This window comes from Camellia sinensis, chromosome 7 (assembly GCF_055761805.1).
Source record: "Camellia sinensis isolate YWXY chromosome 7, ASM5576180v1, whole genome shotgun sequence".
NCBI classification, from domain to species: Eukaryota; Viridiplantae; Streptophyta; class Magnoliopsida; order Ericales; family Theaceae; genus Camellia; species Camellia sinensis.
In genome coordinates this window covers 184,137,772-184,152,679 of record NC_138967.1, presented here as the reverse complement: position 1 = coordinate 184,152,679, position 14,908 = coordinate 184,137,772, and the positions used below count along the sequence as shown (strand labels likewise).

Here is a 14,908-nt window from a genome sequence, read left to right as displayed (position 1 = left end):
ACAAATGAACAAGGATGATATATAGCATAGATAAGTCAAGACTAAACAATTGTCTAGTAAAGCCCACTAATGGCAAAATGGCAATTAAGTCCAACTCTTGTAATTTAGCTTTATTAAATCTATTTTAATCATACCAAATCACATTTCAAGTAAATATACCATAAAATCATATAAATCTTAATTAGCACAAAACATTAATCAATTTCAGATTCGGCCGCCGATAAGGCCTTCAATTTGTAATTTAAAGCATAAAACATGAACATATAATTTAACAGTCAACAGATAGAATTGCATTCAAACTAGCATAATCAATCAATCAGTTTAGTAATTCAGTCAGTTCAATTACTTATCATGATCAGTCTCAGTTTAACAGTAATCAGTGGTGTTATCAGTAAACAGTAGTGAGCGTTGTCACAAATAGGACAAACATTCATTCAGTAAACAGTGCCATTTTCAGAAAGTAGTACAAATAATCGTTCGAAAATAATTATAATTGAACGTATCTTTACAACATTGTTACTCACAGAATACTGCGATACAGACAGGTTACTCAGCGTCCTCGGGTGCCAACCCTACACAGTTGCAGAACGAACACACACTAAGTTACACACTTGGGAATCAATAACTTAGCCCCTTAACTTGACTTGGTATGGTTCTATAACATTATCCTCATTAAAATGCCTTAAACTTGGCCTAGGAATGCCTAGGATGGAATGAGGATGCAAAGATGTACATTAAAACACTTTTCAAAATTTGCTGAAACAAGGGTCCACGCTCGAGCGAACATGCAGACAATGAAGCTCCGCTCGAGCGTGACTTCCTTCGCTCGAGCGGGCTGCAAACTCATGAAAAGTACTGGATGCATGATATTCACGCTCGACGTGAATTCTCTCGCTCGAGCGGACTGCAAAACACATGAACTTCTGGGCATATGCATTTCACGCTCGAGCGTGACTTTATACTCTCGAGCGGAAGTGCATGTACTCAAAGTGTACGCTCGAGCGTGAAGTCCTCCGCTCGAGCGTGGATCGAAAATTTGGAATTTCCAGATTGATCCCCAAGCACAAAACTCAACCTTTAAAGCTTCAAACCCGATTCTTTTGGGCTAATTTTCTGGAAAACACTTGAAAACTCATACTATAACATGTTTCAAAAATCGATTTATGAAATCAAGCCCAAAAGTAAGCCAATTGAACACAATTTTGAAGAGACTTGAAGAATAATGCAAGAACAATGCAAAATCGTACATGCATGAGTTCCCATGAACTCTAATGTTCCAAAACAAGATCAAATGCAAGATTGAGCTTAAGAACATGATGAATTCATGGACTACCACCAAAAATATGAACATGCAAGTAGGAATTCTCATGAAAATGGCCTCAAAACTCAATAACATGGACATGCATGCATGAATGGGCTCTTAATTTAACACATTGAGCTAATTCTTGACTCAAATCACTAATTTCTCATGAACCATGCATGTAACAACTCAAATGCATAAATAAAAGGATGAATTTCCTACCTTAGGTCTTGAATTCTAGGTATGGAAGCTCAATTTTTGCAAATCTCCTCAATTCCTCTAATTTTCCAAGCCAATTCTTGTTGAAATCAAGCTTTTCTCCTACTTTCTCTCTCTCTCTCTCTCTCTCTCTCTCTCTCTCTCTCTCTCTCTCTCTCTCGCGGTTTTGGTCTAGAAGATGAACAAAATAATGCATCAAACATGTATGAGGTGTAATAAAGGTTGGCCAATGGGTCAAGCCACTCAATGGCAAAAGGGTACTTACCAAGGTTCAATTAATCTAGCATAATTTAATCTAATTAATCGTTCCAAATCAATTTTTAATTAAACTTACCATAAAATCACATAAATTCTAATTAGCATATAATACTAATCAATTCCTGAATCGATTGCCGATAAGGCTTCTAATTCGCAATTCGAAATTAAAACATGAACAAATCATTTCATGACAAACAGATAGAAATGCAATTAAGTAACATACTCATGCAATCAATTCAGAATTTCAGCTTAATCAATTACTTATCATGCTCAATCACAGTTTAGCACTAATCAGAGGTGAGGGTTGTCATATAACCCCTTTTTGGTGTCTATGTTGTTGACGAGAGACGAACACAAACTACAATTGAAGTTGTAAAGCCCTAACTTCCATTGATGAGTAACAAAAAGAGAAGAAGATGATAAAGAGAAAATAGGAAATTGGAGACGATGCCGGCAGTGGAGATGTCGCTTCCGGCGGCTGCAAGCGAAAGATATTCTTTTAAGATCTGAGGGGGTGATTATTCATTACTTCCGGAGTATAGACACGTGATACTCTATAAAGTTTTGATTGGTGGAGAGGGGAAGGGGCCTGCAATTTATGTTGGGGATAAGGAAACAACATGGGGCTAAGGAATTGATGATTAGTTTGGAATATGGCCACATGATGTTCCATGAGTATTGTATAATTTTCCAGATTTGAGAGTGACAGAACTAAAACATGTGAGATGGAAAGGTCTTTTGGTCATTAAATTGGAACTTGTCCTTATAAACTTAGGTACTGTTTGGAATGATTTCCAAACTATATTTCTACCCCTATATTTCAACATGATGTTTGGATACCACACTCAAATCACATTTTCACAACATTTACAAAACTCTACACAAAACTCAATCTGAGGTGTGATTTTCATTTTTTTTTTTTTCAAATTTGGCCAAACCGGTCGTCTCACCGGACGTTCCATCGATCGTACGGCCGGTTAACAGGAACAGTGCAATTTTTTTTTTTGTGCAATTGATATATGTTAATTTTTATATATTCGAAAAAATATTTTTCGAATTTTTAAATTTTTTTTATGTGCTTTAATAGGATTTTGAGTTGTATGTTTAGTTATGAGTTGTAAATTTTTGTATCAAATATCATATGACACATCAAAAATTTCCCACTCAATTCAAAATTATTTTACCAAACAAATTTTCTACGCTCAAATCATAATTCCAAAATTCACAAATTCAAAATATAACTCATACTTTAAAATTATATTTATAAAACTCTACCAAACACAACCCTAATGTTTTAGATCGTGAATTTTTAAAAAAAATAATTTACTCAAATTTGAATTTTTCTTTATAATAAATATTTTTCGAATTTTTAAATTTTTTTATGTGCCTTAATAGAATTTTGAGTTGTATGTTTAGTTATGAGTTGTAAATTTTTGTATCAAATATCATATGACACATCAAAAATTTCCCACTAAATTCAAAATTATTTTACCAAACAAATTTTCTACACTCAAATCATAATTTCAAAATTCATAAACTCAAAATATAACTCGTACTTTCAAATTATATTTATAAAACTCTACCAAACACACCCTTAATGTTTTAGATCGTGAATCTTTAAAAAAAATAATTTAAATTATTTAAATTTAAATTTAAATTTAAATTTATGCATCAAGTGCCGAAATATAAAAAATAGTGATAGTAAAGCGTAATTTACCATTTGAATTTTATAAGTGGAAGTCAAGTTTGTAGTCAATTCCATATTTTAATCGGTAGTTGTACCGAGTAACACGCTGGTTAAACCGTGTTCCCAAACATACCACTTTGCCTTCTTCTTCTTCGAGCTAACCTCGAAGTTTCACTTCAAATTCCATCCATAATTCACACTCCCAATCCAATCATTCTCCCAAAAACCCCCAAAAAAAAAAAAAAAAAACACACCAACATGATCCGCCACATATATTCCGTCTGAATCCATTTTTTCTCTTCTCTCTCATCACTAAATCCCACCTGCTCCACCAACAACCACCGTGCTCCGCCGTTGACCACCGTAAAACCCATTTCCACCATGTCGGACTCCGGCTGTGCCAGCTGTTGCCGGTGCTGTTTCAGCTTCATACTAACCTCAGGCCTCACAGCTCTCTTTATGTGGCTCAGTCTCCGTACAACAAACCCAATTTGCTCCATCCAATACTTTTACGTTCCTGCCCTCAACAAAACCTCTAATTCCCAAAACAACACCACCATCTACTTCGATCTCAAGCTCGACAACCCAAACAAGGACAAGGGAATTTACTACGATACCCTCAATCTCACCCTTTATTACGCCCCCAACAAGACATTTCCTATAGCCAACCAGTCCTTTTCGAGCTTTTACCAAGGGCATCACAAGAATGCTCACCGGACAGAGACGGTGGCGACACGTGGCGTGCCGTGGAAGGAGGTTGTGGCGGCGGAGAATGGGTCGACGGTTTTCAGGGTGGATTTGGTGACGGCGGTGAGATTCAAGATCTTGGCTTGGAAGACCAAGAAGCATAGATTGGCTGTGGGTGCTGACGTTGAAGTCAACGACTTGGGTGAGAAAGCCTATAAGAAGGGTATTAGGCTCAGGTCCGGCGCACCGGAGAGACGGTGCTATCGTGCGCGGTTGGGGCTGGTTGTTGTTTTTACTTTTTTAAATTTGGCCCTTTTTATTTAGCATCGATAATCTCTCTCTCTCTCTCTCTCTCACTTTTGTTTAATTTTGCGGTGATGATTACGTTGGATTGGATAGTGTATTGTTTTTAGATATTTTTCTGTCGACTGTGATTTTGTATTTTTTTTTTTTTTACCCCTTTTTCCTATAATTGTAATTTTTTTTTTGGTACCCTTTTTTCCTTATTATAGGAGGAAGATATTCCACGTAAAGGTTTTTTTGTTTTTTCAATTGAATGTGATGATGCTAATTTCATTTGAATAATCTATATCTATAAGCTATCTATAAAAGAACGCAAGCAAACAATTCGCTTGAATCTAACACTGTTTAGTTGTGAATTTGAGAAAGTAATAGGTAGTTATATTTTGTTTAAAATTTCTTTTTCAAATCATCAAACCAAACAGTGTTTTGAAAAAATGATTAAAAATTAGTTTTTAATTTTTTTTTTTAAATTTGTTTTTGAAAAAAAATGTGTAAAAAATATAAAAAGTGATGTAATTCAAAATAAGTTAAAAATTAATTTTTGACTTTTTATTGTATTTTCAAATTGGCACTAACAATATATTTGATCAGAGAATTTGAAAAAATTTAAAGAAAAAAGAGAAAAAAATGTGTGAAATCAAACACATTAACAATATATTTAGTTGAAGGATTTGAAATAGAGATTTGAACCAGAAAAAAATGTAAAACTAAATAAGATATATTTGGTCTGTAACTGGATGTTTCTCCTCATTAGTCCATACCTGAGTCCGTGTGTTTTGTTGGTTTCTTGTCCCCCCAATAGTGGGAGTCCCTATGTGATGCAGAACCAAGCAGGTGAGTCACTGCAAGCAGTAATTTGGTATACACAAATTTTGTGGTTTCAATCTTTCAATCTGCAAAACACTGATTGTCTTATTTCAAAAGAGATTCCAAGTGTTGTGAACTATTTGGACCTTCATATTGGCAAAGTGGTTGCTTCCATGTGGTTTGCATCAGAATAGCTGGTATGTTCTTCTTCTCTGTTTATTTTTCTGTCTGCTTCTGTTTTCCATTGTATGTCTGTTTCGATTTAATGTTATACATTTATGGCATTGTTTTATTCATGTTTTGTTGTCTTTACGATTTATCTACCATGTGTTTGCAAATATGTTTGAATAAGAGACTGAGATGTCTAGCCTCCACAAATTGTTCACCATGTGTTAGGCAATATGTTTGAACCACAAATTCACAAGAGAATAAAATTGAATCACAATAAACAAATGAATCACAAATTCACAAGAGAATCAAATTGAATCACAATAAACAAATGTACAGAACATAGTAGTAGGGATATGACGTGATCAAATTCTAATAAAAACCCACAAGATGCATTTAGGTTAGAAAGGATAACGTATAAATAAAATAAAATACCATAAAATAAAAAATAAAAAACAATTTGAAACTCACACTGACCTGGTTGTATTATTTGAAGCTTACACTGACCTAGTTGTATAAAATACCTAACCTGGTTTTATTATTTGACTTCAATTAATTACTAAAAAAACAAACTATGGATATGCAGACTGAATTATCCCAACCAGGTAAGGTTGAGATTGTTGAGAAATGTATAGTAGTATCATTCGGAATTCAGAGATAACTCCCAATTGGATGAAATAGTACTGGACCAATATGGTAATCTCCTCATTCAAACAGCATTGAACCATTTTAAAATAGAAGCAAAGGCAATGGGCCATACTCCCTTACAACCCAAAAAGGAAACAGCAAGATCCTCAATAAAGTAGAAGCTAAACTACAATCTAGAAACTGATATACATATTAGAAACAAAAAAAGAAAAGGAACAAAAAAAAAAAAAACAAAAACACCGCACCTTTTGATTTGATTTCGCTCTGATTGCTCCCCTTCATTTTGGTAATTCTTCTTATTTTTTCTCAAGAAAATTGGTTAACTTTCCTTTTTTTTTCCCCTGGGTTCTGTCCCTTTATCACTTTCTTTAATTTCTTTCTCCAAATGAGATGTTTAACAGCATCAATATTGCTTAATCCGTAAATCTGACTTGTTCTGTTTTGGTCAATTGCCTTTTGAATTATTTGTTCCTGCTTTATTTTGGTAGTTTGAATTTTTTGCCGAATTCTAATTAGGCAATTTGAACCAAAGTCCTACCTAACTCAATTCCACCTAATTCCTTTGCCCCTAAAGTTGGAACTTGATTTTTAGCTTATAGTAGTCTATTCACCCTCTTGTCCACTTGTGAGTAAAAGCTTTATTTGATATGAAGAACTCTAATGGATAAACTCATATTTAAGCATAAATTTGTGTACAAACGTCACTAATGGCTGAATGATAAACATTTGAGTCTCTTGATTTGAGTAAAAGGAGGGGGAGGGGGGGGAACTCAATTTGATACGAGTCTGAATAAAGGATTGGAAAGGGTTTTGGGAGTTTTTTTTACTCAAATTTAAATTTAATATGGATAAAGGGCAAAGGCTAACCCATATTGGTGATATCCTATGTATAGCCAGTATTAGAGCTGGCCTTGTACGTTTTGTTTATCAGGTTGTGTTCTTATCTACTGAATCAAAGTAGGTACAAAACACCTTGGGTACTCTTATGGCTCTGTTTAAGAACACAAAAACTAGGGAAGCTTATGGACAAGTACAAGGAAATTCTGAATGCTATATCTATAGAATTTCAATGATAATATCATCAATTGATAGCCAATATTAGTCATTTCATCACATCAGTTGCATTTGCTTTTGGCACTTGTAAGAAAAATATCTTTGATATTGGCTGCTCCATCCAGAAAGGAAACACCAGATAACTTTTGATAGTGTTATAGGTTTTTATCTGGAGATGTTATGGTGCTGTCATGTTGTAAAACTTTTTTAATGGTACATGTGGAGAAGTGGTTTGGAAATACTCTTCTGATCCTGGGGAACGCTCGTGATCCTCTTCTGGTCACCTGAAAAAGAATAAACACTCCGGTCGGGGGCGCCGGAATTAGCACTCCGAGGGACAAGTCAGTCTCCAGACTTAAGAATGCTTGTATTTTAAGTTAAGCACAACAATTCTCACATGCCTTTCTTAGTCTGTTGTTCCTTTATTTATACTTATTTCCTGGGCCTCGTGGCCAGGCCCACTTGTCACTCATTGTCCTCTTATTTACTTGGCTCCATAGTTCAGTATTTATTCGGCCTATCTATTATATTTGGCATCCTTATCGTGCAGGGTAGAGCCGTGTATATCTGTCTTCTAGAGCACGCTTCTCATTATTCCAATTATCCGGCTCCCACAGTATAGAATCCACATACTAAAATCTTTTGATTGTAAATGTTTTTCTTCAGGGAATGGTGTTTGACCTTGAGAAGGGATCCACCTTATATATTGATCTTACGAAATCTAACTCGAGATCTAAGCGCTCAAGATTTGGTATGTTCCCTCCATTATTCCTGCTGCTTATGTTCTACTTTCCATTTACTGTTGCAGAACTGAATAGTGTGAACGTGTTGATTAGATGATGAAAAACCTGGATTGGAGAAGAGAATTAAAGGATTTTCAAGGGGCATTCTTGATACTGGTAAGATGGTTACCCTGAACTGTGCAGAACAATATGGACAATTGAGTGTTTCCATTAGGATCTCTTTGTCTAAACGGTCGTTCTTTTAAATTTTTTTATTTATTTATCACTTTTACTGAATTATTTAAATCAAATGAGGTTGATCTCTATGTTACCTCCTCAGAGCCCCTTTCTCACCATTTACTTAATTTCTGGATGTTTTAATGAGTTGCACATGGGAATATATGTTTGTGGAGTTTGCAGCATGTTCTTAATTAATAGAACATGGTTGGTTGTGTCTTGGGCTATTTCAGTTCAAGGAACAGTTCATGTATTGGTATTGAGAAAAGTTTGATTCCATGTAAGTGTGCAAATATATGTGAAGTATGGTAATAACCAATGTTGCATTACTTGAATGAGTTAAGCACAAATCTGCTAATCTAAATTGCTGAAAATAAATACTTGCTGCTGGAAATTTAATTTACATACTGAAGTTAAAGATTTAATGATGGAATTAATATTTAAATGCTGGAAATTGTATTTAAGGTGATGTACAACTCATAATAGTTTCAAAGGCATGAATTTTGAAACTAAAATTCTATATAGAAGCCAAAACTACAATGTTATAGGAGCAACAATTATTGATTACCCATCCGATATGTGAGAAAGAGGCTTTCATTTCCAGTCTACTTTTTTTCAATTTTTTTAATAGCTTATTGAATTGAATGAACAAATAGAAAATCCTCCCTTTTTCCAATAGTTAAAAATAAATAGAAAAATATTTGAAGTGTCTTGCTTTCTTTGACCCGTGGAGAGATATACGATGGGGTTTTGGATTCATTTGAAGGAAAAAGAAACATAATAAAGAAGACACTATAAGAAAATGAAAAAAAAGGGGGGGCCAAAATCAAACAAACAAATTAATTAAAAAAAATTCTAATACTATAGTAGTTTAGTATACATATAGATTAGAAGAATCTATAAAAATATTAATTCCCTCAATATGACTAACAAGATCCAAGAATAAGATTATGATTACTTGATGGCACAAAGGGATAGGTCTGGGAATCAACTGGTAGTGAGAGAGTTAAACAAATCACGCACACCCCTTTTTGTATGCACTAGGAGACTATTAATGAGAAGTAGCTGGGGAAAGTTTGAACCCAATTCCTACAAAGTAAACAAGAAAACCAAATTTTAGTGAATAGCTGGCATGCTTGGGAAATGGATCATGTGAAATATGGTATGGAGAGAAGATATTCACATCTCATTTTGCATTCTTATGTTTCTGCAGACGTATGTGCGTAGCAAAATCATGATGATTGATGACTGTATATCCATATCCTTGATAGGATCAGCTAATATAAATGACAAGAGTTTACTTGGATCAAGAGATTCTGAGGTATCAACTTAAACTTTTGGTTCCTTTTGCGTTAATGTTTTCTATTCTTTGGTCAGCTGTTTTAAATTGCAGAACCGGATACAGTATGATGATTTATCTCGTAGTTGATTGCATAATGGAACTCATTTATTTTTCATTACCCTTTCTTTTAGAAACTATAAACATGAGCTCTGAATTGAAGGTGGGCAAAGAATTTCTGTGGGAATTTGTAGGTTTTTGCTGAAGATTTCTTTAGCTTTAGCTTTTGCTTTTTTGCCCTTAATTTCAGGTTTCTTTTCTTTCTCTCAAATGCAAATTTGTGGGGATGATTACACTTTATGTCAGATGGCAATCTATTTTATCTTTTTCATTTGAATTTCATACACTTGTCAGTTTGATAAGTTCTCTTTAGTTCTTTCCTTTTGCTTCTAAGCTTTTGATGATAATCATACTCTTTTATAATTTTTAAATCTATAGTTTGTTCATACTATAGAGCCATAAACTGGATGCAGGAGCAACCTCCAAAAAGTGAAGATTCATCAAACACACAGTAATTTGATAATTGAATAATTTGTTTTTCTCCAAAGTTGGGATTGATATTTTTATGTAATTTTGTGTAATTAAAAAGTACAATAGAATTTGGGGTGATTTGGCTTCTCTAGAATTTTTTCCATACTTCTAATGTGGACCCTCTTCTGGGATGGATGGATAATCATGAATCATGATCATGGTGGGATCTGTGAAAAGTGGTGTCAGGGACTCTTGTGATGAGGTGAACAAAATTCTCCTGATTTCATCCAAGAAAAAGGATTGTGAATTGGCCATTGGGCTGCTCCTTTCTTCTTCTTATTCTTTTCTTTCCTTTTCAGCCAAACACTTTGTGTGATGATGGGAGTGGGGAGCATGATATGAAAAGTTGACATCAATCAGTGAATTGTAGGGTCATGGAGTGTTCCCTCAGGGCCCAAGCTTATATATGACGCCTTGCCCCCATATCCCCCCCAAAATATATGTTGTCCCTCTCTAGCAGATTATTTGACAGCAACTGGTTGGAAAATTATCAGACTTCAGAACTGATTACTGTAAATTTTATGTATGTGTATATATTTTGTGTCTTCCTAGGGCACATGAAAAAGAAATAGATCAGTAGATCTCATGACACTTATTACCAAATTCAAAATACTTTTTATAAATCTCAGGACGCTTTGTAAGCTTTTTACCAAATCATTGGTGTGGTTATTTTTTGGCTTTTGTTTTTGTTTATCCTTTTCTTCTCTTTTTTCTTCTTGATGCAAAATGTGAAATTGTTGTTGTTATTCATTTGTATATATCGACTTTGTTGTGATTCATGTATGTTTGGTTGTCTAGGAAATTTGGTGGGGCATTCATTCATAGGGATCAAGAATGCTTGGAGATTTCATTACCAGAGGAATTGTGTATGATATAAACTAATCATTTTTCCTTTTTTTCCCCACTGTTTTTCATTCTCTACCCTTTTTTCCTTAACTCTATTTGAACTTTTTTCTGAAATCTTGGATTTGTTTACAAGTTGATTTTTGTGTGTTTGGGTAGCGGGTTGGTTCTTGGGGATGCATACATTCAGTGTTTCAAGACTATCAACAAGAACATGATTGAGCTCAAAGAGGTTCGATTCTGGTGTAAATACTGGTTTTTTTTTTTTTTTTGGCTATTCGAGTTGGCTAGAATTTTGTAAAATGTTTTGAAAATGTTTAGTAAGTTCTAAGCCGGTCAAATTTTATTAATTGATTATCTTTGGATTTTGAATGGTTATTTTTGCTATGGTTTCATATGGTTTCTAGGTGAACAAGTGAAAACTTGGGAATTCAAAAATTATAGAATTTGATGAAAACATGGGCAAATTGAAATTTTAAGTAGCCGAATTGTAGGAATGGAGACTGAGAACAACAGTTGCGTGTTATTTTCTCATTCTCTGATGAATGTCTTTCTTACATCTGAAAAAGTTTTATGTGTAACTCGGAAAACAATGAGCAATGAAATTGTTGCCTTTTATTGCCTGGCTTGACTATTATTGCATTGGAATTGAAAGCTAATGTGATTTAAGATTCAGCGATTCTTGGTAATCAACAAACCCTACGACGTAGTTTTGATTGATCCTGCTGGAGTGCCATTGTGAACTATATACAGTTTTTATTGGCTTTGTGAATAGATAATTTCTTAAACCACTTCACTAACCTTTATTCTTCAAACATGCAGGGTGTGGGAGGGCTCACCACATGGGTTCTAATTCTAAATTAGTTGTTGATTTCATAGAAGGTTCATCAGGGGTTCTTTTTCTGGATTTCACTTGGATGGATTGGAGCCAAGAACTTCAGAGGTGGAGCAACCGACAACATCAGCAGCTGAACATGTGCATAAGCAACCTTTTGTCATTGGTAAGTTTAGGCACAACACAGGAGATCATTTTAATCGTTCCCTCATATTGCCTTGTTTATTGCATCTAGATTTTTCAGTCTTCATACATAATGAATTTTTTGATTTGAACTGATAATTCACCATTGAGCATGAATTTTGAAAATTGAGATGTTAGTCTATTCTCTTATATGGTTTGCACCCCCTTGGTGCTTCTTTTCACATAATCTATTCAGTTGATTTTGGGGGGTTAAAAATGTTGTGTTACAAACGCTCAACATCTGTACTTTCTTTGTATTACTTCTACTATTTGTTATTGGCCTCTTGTTCAGTGATTTGTTCTTAACTTACAGACATATATATTACACCATGAGGGAACTTTATTCCTTGCTTTTATAAATTATGTTTCTTTCTTTTTATTAGATTATCTTTTTTCCTTCAATTTTTTTTAACAGTAAAAGGGTCCTCCTTTTTTATTAATACATGGATTCTATAAAACATTCTGTGGGACAGGAGTTGCTGGAGGTGCAGTATCAGGAAAGACTACAGCTTCTGATATGATTATTGAGCAGCTTCTTGATCGAGTCAAGATCCTCCCCTTGCGCTCCCTCCTTGCACTCCCTCCTTGCAGGGCCTTCGGGCCCACTTTTAGGCCCAATTTTGATAATCTGAACCGTTCATATTTTAAGATTTATTCAGTATATCATACCTGTAAAAAATCAAGTTGATCGGATTTCAAAAAGCATGTGTTCAGAAAAATCGAACTAAAAACTATTTTTTAAAAGAATTTAATAAACAGTTTTCCGAACACATACTTTCTGATATCCGATCAACTTGATTTTTTACAGGTATGATATACTGAATAAATCTTAAAATATTAACGGTTCGGATTATCAAAATTGGGCCTAAAAATGGGCCCGAAGGGCCTGCAAGGAGGGATGCAAGGAGGGAGTGCAAGGGGAGGATCCCAATTCGCTGGACTCTCAACATTGAGAAAGGTTATATGTCTGACATGGTTCGTTAGACATGCTCCCATTATATATGCTTAAAGTCAAGGTAACTATATAACAATGCATTAGATATCAATTTTATGTGTAAAGTTCCCTACATTAGTTTGTCCACACTACTTTTATTCTGAAAAGATAAAAATAAATTTCTTATTTGAAATCTAGCTATGTCTTAGTGTCCTTGAACAATGAGAATTAGATGAACCAGATACTTAGACGCATACCCTCACCAACATGCGACTCATGTAATATGGACCTCTCTTTCTTCATTGGGCAAATAGATAAAGTTCGTTGGTATGATTTTTTCATCACCACCACCTCCTTTGTATCATCTTTCATTTTTTATTTTTTTTTATAATTTTCTTATTATTTTTCTTCCAATTTTAAGTTTTGAAAACTACGAGTAGAGTTCTCTGTTGTCAATTTTACGCTTCTGTTGGACTGAAAGTAATCCCATTTATGTTGAGTCCTATCCCAAGCTCAAGCTCAAGCTTCTTTCCTTTTTTTTTTCAAACCCTGGCTCCGCATACACTCACGCGTGGTCATTTAAGCACAGCTGATGGCAAGAGATATGAAATATATATATATATATATATATATGATTATTGTTTGAATAAAAAAATAAACGAGAAGCAAAGGAGGGAAAAGAAGCTGTGTTTTATAATTAATTAACGGTTTGCATATGCGAGACATGTGCTATTCAAATAAATAGAAATATGTATTACTCAAAAGATAAAAGTGTTCTTTATTGATCCTAAGGTCTTATGTTTTAATTTTATTATTTTTTTCTTTATGTAATTATTATTTTTGTTTTGAATTGACCCTTGACATTTTTTTTTAAATTAAAAAATTGACATTTAGCATAAGCAGGCAAAAAGTAAAAACATGTGAAAATTCAATTCAAACCTACAAATTTCATAAACTATATTTGCAACTGACAGGGATAGAAAGAATCACAGGGATATAGTTCTTTTTTTTTTTTAGAACAGAGAGGAGTAAGATTAACAGGAAACAATAGGTACATCAGATACAGTTAAAGATTGAAGCAAGGGTGGAACATCCTCCATCCAAACTCGCATACCAATGCCGTCAAACGCTAACCTGCTCAAACCATGAGCTATAGAATTACCCTCTTGCTAAACATGGGACACCGAAAAAGACCCAAAGCTAAACAATAAGTTGTGTGCAGCCAATGCAAGATGGCCATATGGAGAAAGAGCCGCACCAGGAGCCTGAATAGCATGAATCACATTCATGGAGTCACCTTCAAGTTGGATACATGGAAGACACAAGTCTTTGGCAAACTAGATAGCTTGCAAGGCTGCTAAAGCTTCAACGCAATCTATATCAGTGCAGGGATATAGTTGAAAGGTGCTTTTACCATGTGTGGATGGTCTTGTTATGGTATGTTAAATTTAGTCAAAAAATCAACCCAACTTTCATGCCAAACGCCATCTAAGGAATTCAGTTGAGTCTCTTCCTAGACATCTTATTAAATTGATTAAATTTAACCAATTTCATTCCATGCTTTACCAAAACAAAAATATATATTGAGAAAATGAAAAAGAGTGATCACATGATTCTCACCTTGTATGCTCGGCCAAATATCTTATGCTGTTAAAATTTTTTTTTGGTCTCAAAACACTTATAATCATTGAATTATTGCCGTAATTCTAGACATGATATAATGGATGTGAATGTTTTTTGGATAGACGGACCAAAAGATTTAAAAACAAAGAATATGAAAAAAGCCAAAACAATTATTTTGATTTTTTTCATTTTTTATTTATTTTTCTTATTCGTCTAGTTAAGTACAATTTAAATTTAATTAAAAAAATAACTAAAAAAGTCAATCCCAAACGTCTGCTATGTTAAAATGATTTATAATATGACACGCAAGATTATCAAATTATTTATAAAGTTCATATTTGAAATATGGAGAATCTGAGTCCCAAAATAAAATAAAATATGTTTGATTTAGTGTTTTAAAAAGCAATTTTTTAAAGTTTGATTTGTATGTTTTGTTTTTGTTGAATTTTCCTAACATTTTAATAACATTTTTAAAAATTTTAGATTCACTTAATCTAAATTACACCTAAAACTATAAATTTTGGAAAAAAG

The 14,908-nt window shown here is 33.9% G+C and overlaps 1 protein-coding gene and 2 long non-coding RNA genes across 3 annotated transcripts; all 3 read left to right on the top strand.

Annotated features, from left to right (window-relative positions):
* Positions 1-3,701: 3,701 nt before the first annotated feature.
* Positions 3,702-4,684, top strand: LOC114290261 (protein NDR1). Its single transcript, XM_028234131.2, has one exon. It carries the CDS (start codon positions 3,846-3,848, stop codon positions 4,473-4,475), a length of 630 nt encoding a protein of 209 aa, XP_028089932.2. The 5' UTR covers positions 3,702-3,845; the 3' UTR covers positions 4,476-4,684.
* Positions 4,685-5,318: 634 nt separating this feature from the next.
* On the top strand, positions 5,319-12,431 carry LOC114290274 (uncharacterized). Its single transcript, XR_014336533.1, has 7 exons — positions 5,319-5,458; positions 7,939-8,029; positions 9,303-9,410; positions 9,563-10,825; positions 10,962-11,057; positions 11,625-11,803; positions 12,294-12,431. It is a non-coding gene; the product is annotated as an uncharacterized LOC114290274 (long non-coding RNA).
* A 197-nt stretch (positions 12,432-12,628) lies between these two features.
* On the top strand, positions 12,629-14,378 carry LOC145795499 (uncharacterized). Its single transcript, XR_014336535.1, has 2 exons — positions 12,629-12,836; positions 13,977-14,378. It is a non-coding gene; the product is annotated as an uncharacterized LOC145795499 (long non-coding RNA).
* Positions 14,379-14,908: the final 530 nt, after the last annotated feature.